The following is a 19,958-nucleotide window of genomic DNA, read 5'->3' as shown; positions in this document are numbered from 1 at the left end:
CCCTTTACATTACACAGCACTCTGGACCCCTTTACATTACACAGCACCCTGCACCTCTGGGCCCTTTACATTACACAGCACCCTGCACCTCTGGGCCCTTTACATTACACAGCACCCTGCACCTCTCGACCCCTTTACATTACACAGCACTCTGGACCCCTTTACATTACACAGCACCCTGCACCTCTGGGCCCTTTACATTACACAGCACCCTGCACCTCTAGACCCCTTTACATTACACAGCACCCTGCACCTCTGGGCCCTTTACATTACACAGCACCCTGCACCTCTAGACCCCTTTACATTACACAGCACCCTGCATCTCTGGGTCCCTTTGCATTACACAGCACCCTGCACCTCTGGGCCCTTTACATTACACAGCACCCTACACCTCTAGACCCCTTTACATTACACAGCACCCTGCATCTCTGGGTCCCTTTGCATTACACAGCACCCTGCACCTCTGGGCCCTTTACATTACACAGCACCCTACACCTCTAGACCCCTTTACATTACACAGCACCCTGCATCTCTGGGTCTCTTTACATTACACAGCACCCTGCACCTCTGGACCCCTTTACATACATTACACAGCACCTTGCACCTCTGGACCCCTTTACATTACACAGCACCTTGCACCTCTGGGCCCCTTTACATTACACAGCACCCTGCACCTCTGGACCCCTTTACATACATTACACAGCACCTTGCACCTCTGGACCCCTTTACATTACACAGCACCTTGCACCTCTGGACCCCTTTACATTACACAGCACCTTGCACCTCTTGACCCATTTACATTATACAGCACCCTGCACCTCTGGGTCCCTTTACATACATTACACAGCACCTTGCACCTCTGGACCCCTTTACATTACATAGCACCCTGCACCTCTGGACCCTTTTACATTACACAGCACCTTGCACCTCTGGACCCCTTTACATTACATAGCACCCTGCACCTCTGGACCCTTTTACATTACACAGCACCCTGCACCTCTGGACCCCTTTACATTACATAGCACCCTGCACCTCTGGACCCTTTTACATTACACAGCACCTTGCACCTCTGGGCCCCTTTACATTACACAGCACCTTGCACTTCTGGGCCCCTTTACATTGCACAGCACCCTTCACTCATGGACCCCTTTTACATTACACAGCACCCTGCACCTCTGGACCCTGTCAGAACCTGTACTCACCGAGACCGAGATGCTGAGGGCGGCTCACCTTTGCGACCCTGTGCAGACCACTCCCTGGAGTTGGGACAGAGGAGGGACGGCACAAGGAGGCACCGGCGCCGGGAGCTGGCAGGAAGACTTGGTGCAGCTGACAGAAGCAGGGCAGGTGCAGAAGACTGGAGACAAGCGTTGGTCAGGCAGGAACTGGTAGGTGAGTCTGGTAGGGTCCACAGGAGATGAGGGCAAATCCGAGTCACAAGCTGAGGGTCAAGGGCAGGAGAGTTCAGAGGGAGTCCATGAGAGCAAGCCGAGGTCAAGGGGCAGGAGACAACAGCAATCCAGGTAACGTTAGCCAAAGGGTCAGAGGTTCCGGGTGAGAGGAGAGTCGTCAGGAATTCCGGGTCAAAACAGGCAGGTACGGAAACAGGTAAACACATAGGAGCTGAAGACAAACCAGCAACCTGTTCAGGGAAGGCTGCTGGTTTAAATAGGAATGTCCGGCCTCTGATTGGCCCCAGGGTTGCCGCATACGTGCACGTGCGCGCTTCCACGCACACGGCGCGCTGCCGTACCGCGCATGCGTGCGCGCAAACCACGCACAGGCATGCGCCGAAATGTCATTCTACTGGGCATGTGCGAGAATCTGTCAGAGATGGAGCTAGTACCCTGACAGTGCCCCCCCCCAAGGGGCGGACTCCGGACGCCCAAACTGGTCATTAACTCCGGGTGTTCCAGGTGAAAGGCCCGAATCAGGCGAGGGGCATGGAGATTCCGGGAAGGCTCCCAAGAGTTATCTTCAGGGGGATATCCCTTCCACTTTATAAGGTATTGCAACTGCCTTCCTCTTTTCCTGCAGCTCAAGATAGCCTCCACCTCAAATTCTTTTTCACCCTCAATCTCCACTGGTGGAGGTGGCAGTTCTTCTCTACCGTTGAAGGGGTCAGACACAACGGGCTTAAGCAGAGAGGCGTGAAACACAGGGTGGATCTTGTAGGACCTGGGTAAAGCCAACTCAAAAGCTACTGGGTTGATTTCTCGCCTGATCTCAAATGGCCCGATGAACCTTGGACCCAGCTTCCGAGAGGGAATAGGTAACTTGAGGTTGATGGCGGATAGCCAGACCTTCTCACCCACTTTGAAGACAGGGCAATCCTTCCTCCCCTTGTCATGGAACCTCTTATAGTCCTGCTGAGCTTGCTGCATGCTTTCCTGTAACTTCTGAAAGTTTTGCTGGATGCAGGTCACACGTTCCTGGACCGCTGGCACAGATGTTTCCGGGATGGAGTCCAGCAAAAAGGAAGGGTGGAAACCGAAGTTAGCCCAGAACGGGGTTTGGTTTGTGGAAGAATGTATGGAATTATTGTAAGCGAACTCGGCTGTAGATAACAAGGAGGACCAATCGTCTTGGGAGACTGAGCAAAAGCATCGTAGATACTGTTCTAGCGTTTGATTAGTGCGCTCTGTCTGGCCATTACTTTGAGGGTGATAGGCCGAGGACAGACAGATCTTCACTTCCAAAGCTCTGCAAAGTTCCTTCCAAAATTTGGATGTGAATTGAGTACCTCTGTCAGATACTATGCTTTTGGGCACTCCATGGAGCTTGATAATCTCTTTAAAAAAGATTTTGGCTGTGTCTGCCGCGGAGGGCGTACCCACCATGGGCAAAAAATGCGCCATCTTGGACAGACGGTCCACCACGACTAGGATCGTGGTAAACCCGGCTGAAGGAGGCAAATCGACAATAAAGTCCATGGAGATGTCAATCCAGGGCCGTTCTGGGATAGGAAGGGGTTTCAGCAGCCCCCAGGTCTTCGTGTTTGGCCCCTTACTCCGCTGGCAGCGAATGCAGGAAGAGACATAATCCTTGCAGTCGGACCTCCATTTAGGCCACCAGAAGGAGCGAGAGATCAGTTCGGAAGTTTTACGGGTACCAAAATGGCCAGCCAATTTACGATCATGGAAGGTGCTGAGGATTAACTGTCTTGCCTCTGTTGGAACAAAAATCTTCCCACGAGACCACAGCAGGTCGTCCTTTTTCTTCAAGGAGGAAACCTCATGATCAGGGCACCGTTGGCATGCGGTCTTTAGAGCAGTCAACAAATCTGTTTGAGGGAGAAGCAAAAAATTTTGAGGTGACAGGATCGTGCTGGGCTCGGAAGTATCGGGCGTCTCTGGAAACATCCTCGAGAGGGCATCAGCTTTTCCATTTTTTGCGCCAGGACGATAGGTAATATGGAAATTGAAGCGAGCAAAAAAAAGAGCCCAACGGGCTTGTCTGGGCCTAAGGCGTTTTGCAGACCGTAAGTATTCCAGGTTCCTGTGGTCAGTGAAAATGATAATGGGATGCGCTGCCCCCTCCAGCAGGTACCTCCACTCCTCCAGTGCAAATTTTATGGCCAGTAGTTCTCTATCGCCTACGTCGTAATTGCGCTCAGGAGGACTTAGTTTCCGAGAGGCGTAGGCTACTGGGTGAAGAAGCGACTTTGGTCCCTGTCTCTGGGAAAGAATAGCGCCTGTAGCAGATTCCGAGGCGTCCACTTCTAGAACAAAAGGTAACGTAGAATCCGGATGACAAAGTACAGGTGCCGAGGTAAAGGCCGTTTTGAGTTTGATAAAGGCCTCCTGAGCCTCTTGTGGCCACTGGAAGCGGTGCCCCTGGCGGGTCAACTTGGTGATGGGAGAAACAATTGATGAAAAACCGATGATGAATCGTCTATAAAAATTGGCGAAGCCAATGAAGCGCTGAACGCCCTTTTTGTCTGTTGGAGGTGCCCACTCCTGAATAGCACTGATTTTCTGGGGATCCATGGCTACCCCATGCACAGAAATGATAAATCCTAAAAATTGCACTGATGTCTTTTCGAACTCGCATTTTTCTGATTTGAGATAAAGCCGGTGTTGTCTCAAGATGGTGAGAACCTGCCTGACATGTTGCCGATGTAATTCTTTTGTGGCTGAAAAGATGAGAATATCGTCCAAGTAGACTACGAGGAAGTCATCTAAAAATTGTCGAAAAATGTCATTGACTAGATGCTGGAAGGTGGCGGGCGCATTACAGAGCCCAAAGGGCATGACCAGATACTCGAAGTGCCCGAATCTGGACCTGAACGCAGTCTTCCACTCATCTCCTGCCCTTATTCGGACCAAATTGTAGGCGCCTCGGAGGTCCAATTTAGAAAAAACCTGAGCTGATCGGAACCTTTGAAAGAGCTCGGGGATTAGAGGCAGCGGGTACCGGTTCTTGATGGTAATTTTGTTTAACTCCCTATAATCAATGCAGGGTCTAAGCGATCCATCTTTTTTCTCGACAAAGAAGATCCCCGCCCCCGCTGGCGAGGAGGAGGGACGGATGAACTTCTTACTTAAATTTTCTTCAATATAGACCTTGAGGGTCTTCAACTCAGTTTCTGACAAGGGGAATATGCGCCCAAAGGGAATTTCAGATCCGGGCAAGAGGTCAATGGGGCAGTCATATGACCGATGTGGTGGGAGACAATCGGCTTGTTTTTTGTCAAAGACATCCTTGAAGTCTAGGTAGGCTGGAGGAACATGCTGTAGGTCTTCAGGTGGAGTAGCTAGCGTGGAGCAGGCGACTGGAGCGGGTGCGAGACAGTGCTGGGAACAGTAGGTGGAAGGGAAGCTGACTTCTTTCTTGAGCCAATCAATGCAGGGCAGATGAACTTGTAGCCAAGGGAGACCCAGAATGATAGGGAACATGGGGGACGGGATCAAGTCCAAACAGAGGAACTCCCGGTGCCCAGAATCTGAGATGGCACAAAGAGGAAGGGTTTCCTGGGTAATCAATCCGGAACGGGGAAGAGAGCCATCAGCCAGATGAACTTGCAGCTGAAAATCCTTGGTACGGCAGGGGATACGCAGCTTTTGGGCCAAGGATGAGTCCAAGAAGCAGCTGCAGGCCCCGGAATCAATTATCGCCGGCAGACGTGTTGCCCCTTCCGGGAGCTGTAGGGAAAGAAAGAGGATAACATAAGTCTGAGGCAAACTGGTAACAGGGAAATTGATAGCAGATGGAGGTTTCGACTTACAAGGCCTTACTGGGCAAGTGCGCAAAAAGTGTCCGGCGGCTCCGCAGTACAGACAGAGGTTAGATTGACGCCTTCGGAGTCTTTCTTCTGGAGTCAGGGGGGCCCGTACTATACCAAGCTGCATCGGCTCTGGGTCGGGTAATGAGGTGTTTGGTGGAGCTGGGTGAGGCGGAGGTACTGGAGCATATCTTGGTGGAACCCAGTTAGGCCGGTTGGACTGGAACCTCTCCGAACGACGTTCTCGAAGGCGCCTATCCAGCTGAGTGGCGGTTTGGATTAAATCCTCCAGAGAGGCAGGGGGTGCCGACCTTGCAAGCTCATCCTTTAGGTTCTCAGAGAGGCCCTGGCGGTATTGGTACCTGAGGGCCAACTCATTCCAGCCTGTGTCAGCAGACCACTTTCTAAATTCGGCGGTGTAGTCTTCCACCGGCCGTCTCCCTTGATTTAAGCTGTGCAGAGTACCCTCTGCGGTGGCTGCACGTAGGGGGTCGTCGTATAATTTCCCCATGTGGGTGAAGAAGGTGTCCATAGAGTCAAGTATTGGACTGCGTTGTTCCATTAAGGAGTGTGCCCATGCTTGAGGCTCCTCAGAAAGGAGAGAGATTATGAATCCAACCTTAACAGCTTCGGTCGCAAAAGTTCTAGGTTGCAAGGCCAGGTAAAGGGAACAGGCATTCTTGAAAGCCCGATATTTCCGGCGGTCGCCTGAGAATCGCTCGGGCATGGAGACCCGGGGTTCGGGATTACTCCCCATCATGGCAGGGCTTGCAGGAGCTTGGGCAGCAGAAGGTCCGGGTGAAGAGGCTAGGGCCGCAGTGGATGGACCTGGGGAACCGGCCAGTTGTTGGAGGCGGCCATCAATCTGGAGGTAGCCTTCCTGAAGCTTCTGGACTGCCTCTGTTAAGGCAGAGACCTGTTGGCACAGCGTCTCAAAGGGTGAGCGCGCCCTGTCGGTCTCAGACATCTGGCTGGTTTGTACTGTCAGAACCTGTACTCACCGAGACCGAGATGCTGAGGGCGGCTCACCTTTGCGACCCTGTGCAGACCACTCCCTGGAGTTGGGACAGAGGAGGGACGGCACAAGGAGGCACCGGCGCCGGGAGCTGGCAGGAAGACTTGGTGCAGCTGACAGAAGCAGGGCAGGTGCAGAAGACTGGAGACAAGCGTTGGTCAGGCAGGAACTGGTAGGTGAGTCTGGTAGGGTCCACAGGAGATGAGGGCAAATCCGAGTCACAAGCTGAGGGTCAAGGGCAGGAGAGTTCAGAGGGAGTCCATGAGAGCAAGCCGAGGTCAAGGGGCAGGAGACAACAGCAATCCAGGTAACGTTAGCCAAAGGGTCAGAGGTTCCGGGTGAGAGGAGAGTCGTCAGGAATTCCGGGTCAAAACAGGCAGGTACGGCAACAGGTAAACACATAGGAGCTGAAGACAAACCAGCAACCTGTTCAGGGAAGGCTGCTGGTTTAAATAGGAATGTCCGGCCTCTGATTGGCCCCAGGGTTGCCGCATACGTGCACGTGCGCGCTTCCACGCACACGGCGCGCTGCCGTACCGCGCATGCGTGCGCGCAAACCACGCACAGGCATGCGCCGAAATATAATTGTACTGGGCATGTGCGAGAATCTGTCAGAGATGGAGCTAGTACCCTGACAGACCCCTTTACATTACACAGTTCTTGCACCTCTGGACCCCTTTACATTACACAGTCCTTGTCCCTCTGGACCCTTTTACATTACACAGCACTCTGGACCCCTTTACATTACACAACACCCCACAGCTCTGGACGCCTGTATGTTACACAGACACCCCCCTAACAGTTATGGACCCCCTGCATGTTACACAGACCCCCTACAGTGCAGACACCCCCATTCAGTACAGACCCAGCCCCCTACAGTAGATCCCCCCCCCATTCAGTACAGATCCCCCCTTTCAGTACAGATTCTCCCCCCTATTCAGTACACCCCCCCCATTCAGTACAGATTCTCCCCCCCCATTCAGTACATACCCCCCCATTCAGTACAGATTCCCCCCACCCCCCATTCAGTACATACCCCCCCCAGTACAGATTCCCCCCCCTCTTCAGTACAGATTCCCCCCCCCATTCAGTGCAGATTTCCCCCCACCCCATTCAGTACATAACCCCCCCCCCCCCCCCATTCAGTAACCCTTATGTACCTGAGATGATCGAGACATGCCAGACACTCGTGAACCTGTCGGATCCCCTCCCCCTGTGTAGACATACAGGAGGAGGGGGAGGCGGGCCGCTTCACTCGGCTGTGCCGAGACTAATCAGAGCACGGAGAGCAGGGAGGGATCTGACGGCCGGGTGTCACTACAGTGCGGTTCGCACCCCCGCAAAGCCACACTACCTCAGGCTCCTCTCTCCGCGTGTTTTCTAAAAATTGCGCGCCGCTGTCTAATCCCGCCCGCTGTCTCTGAACCCGCCCGCTCAGCCTCGCTGTCTGTTCAGTCATGCGGGGGGTGGGCGCCTGCCACTCCGCTGCTTAACCTGCCTGCAGTCTCCGCTTCAATCGGAGGGGGGGCGCCGGCCTGACACCCCCAGTGTGTGCCCCCCCCTCACTTAGTAAACACTGCATTCATTTGCAACCTCTGCTCGAGTCCTGCAATGGGAACGCGCGTTCCTGCTGTGAAAAAAGTGCAGGGACGTCGTTCCCACGCGTTCCTGCAGGACTCGAGCCCTGGTGTAAACACGTCAATAAATAGTATACAGTATTAGCAGATCTTAGAATTTTACTGTAATTAGCAAAATGTTACACTTACCTCCATCACAACATATAAATGTGAAATGTTTGCAAACAGCAGGAAGATGCAAACTATGAGCTGGACTAAAATCACAATTACAAATAAATCTGAAAAAAAAAAAGAAATAATTTATTTTTGGATTCGTCTCCCTTACCCCAAATTCTTTTTACATATGAATGAATTATGTTTGAAAAGCCATTAATCTTTTTAAATGAAAACCTACATCTTTCAAACTGGTTGAACACTATATCAATATCCAGTTAGCAAAATATTCTCTCTCATTTGGCTTACAGTACTTTTATGCTGTTGGAGCATGTGAAGAGCTTTGCACACATTTTGTTATATACTTAACTTTTAATAAAAATTTCACTTCTGAAATACAGCTGAAATATTATATAGGACATAATCTGGTATCTACCACAAATCTTTCTAGAAATGAAACCGCGGAGGTTTCGCCAGGATCAATTGTGAACTGTGATCATGTTGGATATTTTTTTATAAATAATTATTTTTTGTTCTAGATTGTTCCAGAGAAGAGTATGTGGGGACCATCGATTAGTATCAGCTAGGGGCAACAATCTAAATCTGCACCATGATCTAATACTATAAAGGGATAATTGCCTCATAAGAGCCCAGGACCACTGCCTCCATCATCACAATTTCTTTACACAAATTACGTGTGAGAACGAGCTGCCCTGACAGGAGATATTGAAAAAAAAAATAAGATTACAGTACTTTTGTATAGGAATTAGGAAGAACCTGGTATTTACCAAAAATCTTTCCAGGAAAGGAACAGTGTGTGTGTGTATGTATACTAATATATATATATATATATATATATATATATATATATATATATATATATATATATATATATATATATATATATATATATATATATATATATATATATATACACACACACACACACACACACACACATATACATACAGAAAAGTGAGTACACACCTCACATTTTTGAAAATATTTTATTATATCTTTTTATGTGACATCACTAAAGAAATTACACTTTGCTACAATGTAAAGTAGTGAGTGTACAGCTTGTATAACAGTGTAAATTTGCTGTCCCCTCAAAATAACATCACAAAGGCCATTAATGTCTAAACTGCTGGCAACAAAAGTAAGTATGCCTCTAAGTAAAAATGTCCAAATTGAGCCCAATTAGTAATTTTCCCTCCTCGGTGTAATGTGACTCATTAGTGTTATAAGGTCTCAGGTTTTTAATGAGGAGCAGGTGTGTTAAATTTGGTTTTATCGTTCTCACTTTCCCATACTGGTCACTGGAAGTTCAACATGGCACCTCATGGCAAAGAACTCTCTGAGGATCTGAAAAAAATTATTGTTTCTCTACATAAAGATAACATAGGCTATAAGAAGTTTTCTAAGACCCCAAAACTGAGCTATAGCACCTTGGCCAAGACAGCAGTTTAACAGGACAGGTTCCACTCAAAACAGGCCTCGCCATGGTTGACCAAAGAAGTTGAGTGCACATGCTCAGCGTCATATCCAGAGGATGTTTTTGGGAAATAGATTTATGAGTGCTGCCAGCATTGCTGCAGGAGGTTGAAGTGGTGTGGGGGGGTCAGCCTGTCAGTGCTCAGACAATACGCTGCACACTGCATCAAATTGGTCTGCATGACTTGTCGTCCCAGAAGGAAGTCTCTTCTAAAGATGATGCACAAGAAAGCCCGCAAATAGTTTGCTGAAGACAAGCAGACTAAGGATGTGGATTACTGGAACCATGTTCTGTGGTCTGATGAGACCAATATAAACTTATTTGGTTCAGATGGTGTTAAGCGTGTGTGGCGGCAACCAGGTGAGGAGTACAAAGACAAGTTTATCTTGACTACAGTCAAGCATGGTGGTTAGAGTGTCATGGTCTGGGGCTGCATGAGTGCTGCCGACACTGGAAAGCTACAGTTTATTGAGGGAGCCATGAATGCCAACCTGTACTGTGATATACTGAAGCAGAGCATGATCCCCTCCCGCCGGAGACTGGGCCACAGGGCAGTATTCCAACATAACAACCCCAAACACACCTCCAAGATGACCACTGCCTTGCTAAAGCTGAGGGTAAAGGTGATGGACTCCAACATCCACCAGCTCAGTGATGACGTCATGGAGTGGAAGAGGACTCCAGTGGCAACCTATGAAGCTCTGGTGAACTCCATGCCCAAGAGGGTTAAGGCAGTGCTGGAAAATAATGGTGTCCACACAAAGTATTGAAATTGGGCCCAATTTGGACATTTTCACTTAGGGGTGTACTCACCTTTTGTTGCCAGCGGTTTAGACATTATTGGCTGTGTGTTGGAGTTATTTTGAGGGGACAGACAATTTACACTGTTATACAAACTGTACACTCACTACTTTACATTGTAGTAAAGTGGAATTTCTTCAGTGCTGTCACATGAAAAAAATATATAATAAAATATTTACAAAAATATGAGAGGTGTACTCACTTTTGTGAGATACTGTGTATGTATGTGTGTGTATATATACAATTTTAAATTCAAAGTCTATCTCTGGCCGAGATCAAATGGCAGAAAGTATCATGCCATATAGCCTCCCAATCATCATTATCCAGGGTGGGGAAGTCCAGAGTCCATTTTTCCTTACATTTATTTAGGCTCCACGATGGTGATTGTTGTAGTGCTTTATTATAGAGTTGAGTGAACCTTTGTTAGGGACTCATTTCTCAGGAGAAGTTCCACTTTTATTATCACCAAACTCAAAGAGGCTTGAGGAAACCATGCATGATGTAACTGAATGGATTGGAATAAGTTACTATTCGGCAGGAAATACCTAATTTTCAATACATCAAAAAGGTGGAAGTTTATTGTAAATAAACCAAATCACCTTGAACTTTAATCCCTCTTTTTTCCCAAATGGCTGGCTCCGGAATTTGGAAGAGGTCCTGAAGATTTAGATTGTTCCAGAGAGCAGTATGTGGGGACCATTGATTAGTATCAGCTAGGGTAAGCACTCTGAGTTTGCACCACACTCTAATATAAGAACACATAGTTCAAGTAAGGGGGTAGGGGTTGTAAAAACCCCTATAAAGGAATAACTGGGGTGCCTCATAAGAACCCAGGACCACTGCCTCTATCACCACTGACGCATTTTCTTTATTTGTCACAATGCACCCAATGCAGCACAGGGCAGAGTCGCCTTTTTAAATCTTCTGAATGTTATAGGTATATTACTTACAGTTCGTATAAATAGGTTGTCTGAATGGCTTCCCTTTTGAGAACACAAAGGCTACAATAAGGCAATTAATAGTGCTCAGGAGCCAGACAGTGGTGTTTTCATAGCTCTGGTATTCAGTCTTTTCAGGCAGGGACATAGAAGTATCATTGCTGCTACTCAGATTAAATGAGGCATTATTATTGCCTGGATGGCAAGCTCTGGAGGGCGGAAAGAACAAATAGGTTAGCTGTAGGATCTTTAGATACATAGTTGGAAAGTCAAACAGATTACTGTACAGCCTTACACCTTTATTTTAGCATACATAATAAGATGTTTGTATATTAACCACTCCTAATCTGTAAATATACTAGAGTAAAAAGGTGGTTACCTTAGAGCTGAAAAATCAAACTCAGTTTAGACAAAATAGGTCAGTGCTCAGTCCTGGCGAAAGGTAAGGTTTTTTAACCACTTACCCCCCGGACCATATTGCTGCCCAAAGACCAGAGTACTTTTTGCGATTCGGGACTGCGTCGCTTTAACAGACAATTGCGCGGTCGTGCGACGTGGCTCCCAAACAAAATTGGCGTCCTTTTTTTCCCACAAATAGAGCTTTCTTTTGGTGGTATTTGATCACCTCTGCGTTTTTTTTTTTTTGCGCTATAAACAAAAATAGAACGACAATTTTGAAAAAAATGAATATTTTTTACTTTTTGCTGTAATAAATATCCCCCAAAAATATATAAAAAAACATTTTTTTTCCTCAGTTTAGGCCGATACGTATTCTTCTACATATTTTTCGTAAAAAAAAATCGCAATAAGCGTTTATTGATTGGTTTGCGCAAAAGTTATAGCGTTTACAAAATAGGGGGTATTTTTATGGCATTTTTATTAATATTTTTTTTACTAGTAATGGCGGCGATCGGCGATTTTTTTTTCGGTATTGCGACATTATGGCGGACACTTCGGACATTTTTGACACATTTTTGGGACCATTGGCATTTTTATAGCGATCAGTGCTATAAAAATGCATTAGATTACTATAAAAATGCCACTGGCAGTGAAGGGGTTAACACTAGGGGGCGGGGAAGGGGTTAAGTATGCCTGGGTGTGTTCTTACTGTGGGGGGGGGGGGTGGCCTCACTTGGGGAAACACTGATTTTCTGTTCATACATTGTATGAACAGAAAATCAGCATTTCCCCTGCTGACAGGAACGAGAGCTGTGTGTTTACACACACAGCTCCCGTTCCCCGCTCTGTACCGAGCGATCGCGTGTGCCCGGCGGCGATCGCGCCCGCCGGGCACACGCACGGGAGTCGGGGGCGAGCGGGGGGCGCGCGCGCGCGCCTCCGGCGGCGCGCGTGCGCCCCTAGTGGCGGCTAAAGGGTAGGACGTCCATTTACGTGGTCTCGCCTAGGAGAGCCACCTTGTGGACGTAAAATGACGGTGCGGCGACGGCAAGTAGTTAAGAGCTACCAAAGTGTACTATGGGGTGGCCAAGGACCTTAATAGTAAGATGTAAAAACTGGAGACACCGGGGCTATTTTGCTTTAATATGGCCATTTGGCTGTTTATTTAAAAAAAGTCTGGAGAACACCAGGCCTTTAAAAGAAATCAATAAAACCATAACTTAGAAAACCATACTGAAAAACCAAGCAAATTATAGGTATTTCTTTTTTTTAACCACTTTTTAATTTTTTTGCAGTAAAAAGAATGTTACCTATGTAGCGCCCCCTTACTTTCAGTATGGGCACTATGCTATAGTTAGTGGGGAATGGGAGAGTTATTTTGCTCCCATTCACAATTTGCTAAAATTGGGACTTCTGTCACTCCAGAAACGTCCACTGGGTCAGTCTGTGCTCCAGGGATGCAATACCATCCCTGGGCAGCAGTTGGCGCCAGAGGGGTTCTGGCAGAGCAACTTTCCCCAGCAGCCAATTAGAGAAGTTTCTCCCTCGCAAGGCATGCTGGGGAGGGGTATATCTGTGACATGTGCTAAGCAAGTTTCGCAGGGTCCCGGTTCCAGGTGCGGCATCCACCTTCAGGGTGCGCACATCCATGGACCCCGCCAGTGCCGCCCACCAGGCCAGAATTGCAGTCTACACAAACCCTCATCCGGAGGTAAAGGGGGACTCCAGTGACTTACTGGGTCCCCGGTTCTAGTGAGAGGATCCCAGGCGGGGTGCCGTTTGATTGGGGGGGGTCGGCTTGAGGGGAACCCGGAGGCAGGTTGTCCAACAGGGCTTGAACGAACCAATCGGGGATCTGGTGACCGGAATGTTGACAGGTACGTTTTGCTGTCATCCGTTGACCTATGCTAAAACCTACTGGGAGGATTCGCTCCATTTACCCATCTAGCTCACCTAAAGTAATTGGCCTGTGGCAGAGGCCCTAGAGCCAGGTCTGTGAGAGAGACCTGTTCCTCCCAGCATACCAAAGTGACGCCTCGGCTGCCAGGCTTGTGAGAGGGGACACTTTACCCACTCCAACTAGAGTGGCGACGAATAAGAATTTGATACTCTATTGAGTAAGTACAGCTCAATCTCTATACGGGCCTGACAGTGCAAGGTTCTCCTTTTTCTTCATCAACCTGCTCTTCCCATTTAATGTTGATGTTGGCCGTGTTTGGCCTGGAATAAAGCATTGGAAAACCCTTTATTCACTGTCTGGACCTTCGCTCACTGCTTTGTTCTCTAACTACACCCATACGCCACACTAAGGTAACTCAATATGCCGATCCCAATAACAAATCAGCGGCTCCTGCGGGGGTAGCGCTACACCTAAATTAAAAAACTTGGCCCAGTTTTGTATATATATATGTATGTATATATATATATATATATATTATATATATATAAGCATTAGTAAAAAAATATAAAAAGCTCAATTAAAAATTAATTGGGGTCGTTGTGCGGATGTGACAAACATCTGAACATTTATCATGAAAATTGCTATATATTCTCTCTAATGCAAGTCGTTTTTGTTTCATCAGCACCACCTACTGGCCATAATGTTTATTTTTTTTTATTTTTTACATTAACACATCAAAAATGCATTATAATGACTAGGTGGTACGGACTATATTCTAATATTCTAAATGTGCTGATGTTCGTCACTTCTGCACAAGCACAACTAAGGTTTTATAAATGGACCCCTAATGTGGACAAACTATTAAGTTTGACATCTTAGACAAATCAGCAGGGCACATGACAGCATTATCAAACCACTATCATCATACCTCCCAACATTTAATAAATACAATGCGGGACATCTTGTTGAGCGGGGGGGGGGGTGGGAATCAAAGTTGTTAACCGGGGGGGGGGATCAGAGTTGTTGAGCGGGGGGGGCGGGGATCAGAGTTGTTGAATCTCCGCCAGGGCCATCCACCTGCAGCACCCCCTTCCACCTGCACCACCATCATCCACCATGGTCCGTATTTCCCGCACTGTGATTGGGAATATAGCGGTCATGTGCGGAGGCGGGACTTCTAGACGTTAGCAGACAGGCCAGACCCACGACGCACATGACGCCAATACGCCCAATAACAGGCCAGGCACCGGACACCAAATATGGCGGGGGAAATCAACATGGAGGCATGGAATGTCGCCCCTGTAATGTCGTGCCCGGGGCCCTGTTTTCCGGGAATCTAGTCTAGTCCGCGGGACCCCGGGACACACTTAGAATTGCGGGAGGATCCCGCGGAATCCGGGACGGTTGGGGGGTATGCTATCATGAATGTACAAAAAAATAAATAAACAGTATTTCTTTCCTTGTATAAAAAAAAAATGCTATTTTCCAGCTCTTATTCTAGGCAGCCTAGGTCACATGATTTTTTCTACCAGTTAATACTGCAGAAGTCTATTGTTTTCAGCAGTGAGATAAACGGCCCCAAAAGGCTAGATATTTACAACCTACAGTACACAAAGCGCTTAGGCTTTTTAATGTATTTAAGAGACTAGATCATTAAATATATTTTCTTTATCATGTACCAACCTAGGTATTGTAAGGTAATCTGGTAAGAAGACATTAGGGGCCCTGACCTTGACCTTTTCTTACCTAAATATATCACTGGAGCTGTACCACAGCTGGTCTTGTACAATGAGAAAGCCACAGATTTGTAAGGCAAGACTGAAGATAATATTTAGCACCACAGAGAGTAATAGTTGAGGCGAAATTAGCTGGGCTGGAGGCCTGTATGAGGCCAGTTTTGGGTATGCATGATTCAAACTCACTGAAATAAAAAAGTGAATAGTTAGTATATACTTAATACTTAAACCAGCAAGTGTCTGTGTTACTGTCCAGTATGGTAAAATAAGTGCATGTAAAGTCAGAACATTCCCCCCCCCCCCCCCACATTTTGGATACAATAGTTAAAATCTATTCATTTTTGCTTGTTTCGGCAGACAAAAAAAGGAGTGAAAGCTCTCCAAAGTCAGGTAAATGCCCCCATAGACAGCTGTCACCGGAACCAGTGGAAGACTGTGGATTTTCCTTAGCTTTCAGTTCTGGTGACAGCTCTCACCAGGACAAATGAAAAATAATTGTCCTATTAAGACAGCAATGAGAACCTGACTCAGGTTCCACCCCCTCATCATTATCCAAAAATAAATGAAAAATGTTTTAGCTGAAAAGTGTGGGCCCCTTGGTTGCCAACTTCATGTTTCAATGTGCATTGTATAGCTGTGTTGAATAAATAAATGTACATTTTTGGTCAGTTTATTTTGTAGAAAGCACATGTTGATTAATTTTAAGTGATATAAACTGATACTCGCTCATATAAATGCATACAAAATTTGTTAAAAAAAAAAAAAAGTGAAGCACAAACTTATCAAACACAAAATGGTAACAAATGCAAATTGAACAGTACTGTTTAATTTGCATTTGTTACCATTTTGTGTTTGATCTTTTTTCTTTGATTGATTGATTTTTTTTCTGTCAAAGCTCATATCTTGAGTCCCTTGATTTTGGGTCTCTTTTTGATAATCATATTTATTCTAATAAATTTATACTTTTTTACTAAACGTGTATATCATTTATACCGTGCTGCAACACAAAGCCCCTAGGGGTAAATTTCCTTTTCTTCAAGTATTATTAGGGGTGTGCAGCATCCTTTATCCATGGGTTGTAATACCTTTTCTTTGCTAAAACATTTAAGGGCTAACTATCAAATAAAATGGACAATATCACAGAACAAACGTGAGTTTTTGCACAGATAACTGGTGAAAGAGATGCATTAACTGCCACTTACTTGTCACACTGATCACTGTTGTTATTGCCAGATCTTGGAAAAGGAATTGATAATTTGCAAAAGCGTTTTTTTGCTAAAGAAAAAAAATTAAATGTTAACAAATTAATGTGTTTGAGTTAACTAGAAGCACATTAATTCAGCCGGTCACACTAACTCGAATCTGATCAGTCCATTTAAAAAAATTACCAGCGACTTTGCTGTGTGAGGGTTCTACCTAAACAATTCTTTCAATGGATATTCAACCAGGTAGACAGTCATACTACACAGGTATTGTTAACTGTTAGTTACTATCAATTGATGATGTTGCAGATCAAGTCTGAAGCATAATCTGACAACTTGTGGTTTGTGTTGAGATAAACTGCACAACTAATTATCAATCAACTGTGTTTACACTTTAAAAATCATAATGACAATAGAAACTACCCAAATTACCCTGATCGAAAGTTTACATACCCCAGTTCGTAATACCGTGTATTGCCCCCTATGACATCAATGACAGGTTGAAGTCTTTTGTGGTATTTGTGGATGAAGTTCTTTATCTTCTCAGATGGTAAAGCTGCCCATTCCTCTTGGCAAAATGCCTCCAGTTCCTGGAAATTCTTGGGCTGTCTTGCCTGAACTGCATGTTTGAGATCTCCCCAGAGTGGCTCAATGATACTGAGGTCAGGAGACTGAGATGGCCACTCCAGAACCTTCGCTTTATTCTGCTGTAGCCAATGACAGGTCGACTTGGCTTTGTGTTTTGGATCATTGTCATGTTGGAATGTCCAAGTACGTCCCAGGCGCAGCTTCCTGGCTGATGAATGCAAATGTTCCTCCAGTATTTTTTGATAACATACTGCATTCATCTTTGCATCAATTTTGACCAAATTTCCTGTGCCTTTGTAGTTCACTAACTCCATAAACATCAGCGATCCACCTCTGTGTTTCACAGTAGGAATGGTGTACCTTTCATCATAGACCTTATTGTCCTCTTCAAATGTAGTGTTTATGGTTGTGGCCAAAAAGCTCAATTTTCATCTCATCACTCCATATGACTTTGTGCCAGAATGTTTGAGGCTTGTCTCTGTGCTGTTTGGCGTATTGTAAGTGGGATACTTTTCTTCAAGTGCCTCCTTATTGTGCATCTTGAAACAGCCACACCACATTTTCAGAGAGTCCTGTATTTCACATGAAGTTATTTGTGGGTTTTTCTTTGCACTTAGAGCAATTCTCCTTGCAGTGGTGGCTGAAATTTTAGTTGGTCTACCTGTCTGTGGTTTGGTTTCAACAGAACCCCTCATTTTACACTTCTTAATTAGAGTTTGAACACTGATGATTGGCATTCTCAATTCCTTGGATATCTTATTACATCCATTTCCTGTTTTATACAGTTCAACTACCTTTTCCCGCAGATCCTTTGACAATTCTTTTGCTTTTCCCCATGACTCAGAATCCAGAAACGTCAGTGCAGCACTGGATGAAAGATGCAAGGGTCTGTCAGGAGTCCAGAAACTCATTGACATTTTATACACACACACACTAAATACAAGAAAGCAGATCACAGGTGAGGATGGTTACCTTTAATAGCCACTCAAACCCCTTTGTGTCAACTTGTGTGCATGTTATCAGGCCAAAATCACCAGGGTATGTTAACTTTTGATCAGGGTCATTTGGATAGTTTATATTGTCATTATGATTTAAAAAGAGTAAACACAGTTGATTGATAATAAATGGCTTCAGCCAAACACTAACCATGGTGAAAAATGTTTTTGTGTCGTCGTTCATATTATCTGAAAAATGGCCAATAAATCATAAATTCTGCCAGGGTATGTAAACTTATGAGCACAACTGTAGATTTCCTTAAAGTGGATGTAAACCCTCCATACACCCAGTGAAGTGAACAGCCCCAGATGATACACAGAGATTAAATAAATCTCCCGAAATACATATCTGCTGTCTTCACATTTTCTCTTCCTGTTCAACAGTGTGATGTCTGGGCATACAGCCAAGATAGCTAAAATTGCTGATTGGAGGAAAGGCACACACACCTCCTCTCATCATAGGCAGAGACTCTCAAAGGTGTTTTGTAACAGTGTCAGCTTTCTGCTAATCTTTTTATAGCAACCTTTCCAGACAGAAATTTCAGGCTGATTTTATCAGATATGTGAGAATCTGTCAGGAGTTAACTGGCTGATAACAGTAGAACGGGTCAGGGGAGAGTTATGGGACTTAGCTCTTTGAAGAGAAATAACAAAACACTGCAGATATATGTGCCTAGCTCAAATTTCATTAATTAGGTTTACATCCACTTTAAAGCCCAATTTTGGCTTTAAACTTCTTTTGGGTTTCTGAAATTTTGGGGATGGGTTAGAACAGCATTTGTCACCTTACAAAGTGTAAGGGGGCCTCAACTGTGGGCTCTGACAGTGCCAAAGAGTCTCACATAATATGACAATACACTATATGAGACTTCAGCTATACTAGGAGATGATCAGAAACTGTAGATGGTAACAGGAGTGGTTGAAGACTGAAGACACTACAGGCGTATTGTTTCTGCAATATCCAGAGAGAGACTGGGGACATGAGACTGCTAGATCACGGTCATTATAGCGTCTTTAAAAATGAATGCTATCACTCTGAAACTCTGAAATGGGCACCGGGGGTTAGAACGTCTGTTGTCCGTATTGAAGAGGTGTCCCACGACTTCCTTTTTTGGTCGTTCACCAAATACTGGATATGAGAGAAAATCTTCTTAATAGTGATATTAAGCCCACTCACAGGGACACTTTTCAGCAGGTTCAATAATCAGCCTCTAAGGCCCTGTACACACGATCGAACATGTCCGATGAAAACGGTCCGCGGACCGTTTTTATCGGACATGTCCGCTCGGAGATTTTGGTCTGATGGTTGTACACACCATCAAACCAAAATCCCCGCGGACAGACAGCGCGGTTACATGGCGGTGACATTGACGCCGCCACGTCCGCAAACCAGGAAGTAAAATGCTTCCACGCATGCGTCGAATCCATTCGGCGCATGCGGGAGATTTCGGTCCGCTGGTTAAGCGTACTAACAAGCGGACATGTCGGACGGACGGGTTTCCAGCAGATAAGTTTTAAAGCATGCTTTAAAACTTTTGTCTGCTGGAAACCTGTCTGCTAGGCTGTACACACGGTTGGATCTGTCCGCTGAAACTGGTCTGCGGACCAGTTTCAGCGGACATGTTCGGTCGTGTGTACAAGGCCTAACAATCACCTAAGATGCTTACTATCATCCTCTACCAGGTCTAGACCCCATTTCTTTAAAATCTGAAATATCACTTGCTTTTATGATCATTAAAACACAAATCTACCCTGTTTTGGCTCAATCAACTTCTATGGCCCTGGTATAAATAAATAATGTTGTTAACAAATAAAAGTAATTTTTTTTAAGGCTATAGTTGCAAATGATAAAGTTAAACTGTATGCAAACCCTAACAAAAATCTATTATTTTCTTCCTTGTCCAGTAAGCTATTGATCGCACCCCCCTACTTTAT

General features: G+C 45.8%; 1 protein-coding gene across 2 annotated transcripts in view; it reads right to left on the bottom strand.

Annotated features, from left to right (window-relative positions):
- ATP13A4 (ATPase 13A4) overlaps positions 1 to 19,958 on the bottom strand; it is a 153,985-nt gene that overhangs the window by 13,719 nt on the left and 120,308 nt on the right. For both annotated transcript variants that reach the window (XM_040349525.1, XM_040349526.1), the window contains 4 exons: positions 16,441 to 16,513; positions 15,249 to 15,423; positions 11,216 to 11,412; positions 8,006 to 8,094 (listed from right to left, as the gene is read on the bottom strand). In XM_040349525.1, coding sequence (XP_040205459.1) covers positions 8,006 to 8,094; positions 11,216 to 11,412; positions 15,249 to 15,423; positions 16,441 to 16,513 — 534 coding nt within the window. The remainder of the gene's footprint in view (positions 1 to 8,005; positions 8,095 to 11,215; positions 11,413 to 15,248; positions 15,424 to 16,440; positions 16,514 to 19,958) is intronic.

The sequence above is a fragment of the Rana temporaria genome, chromosome 4, assembly GCF_905171775.1.
Source record: "Rana temporaria chromosome 4, aRanTem1.1, whole genome shotgun sequence".
Classification (NCBI taxonomy): domain Eukaryota; kingdom Metazoa; phylum Chordata; class Amphibia; order Anura; family Ranidae; genus Rana; species Rana temporaria.
The sequence above is the reverse complement of the archived record's forward strand: the minus strand, read 5'-3'. Positions and strand labels throughout refer to the sequence as shown.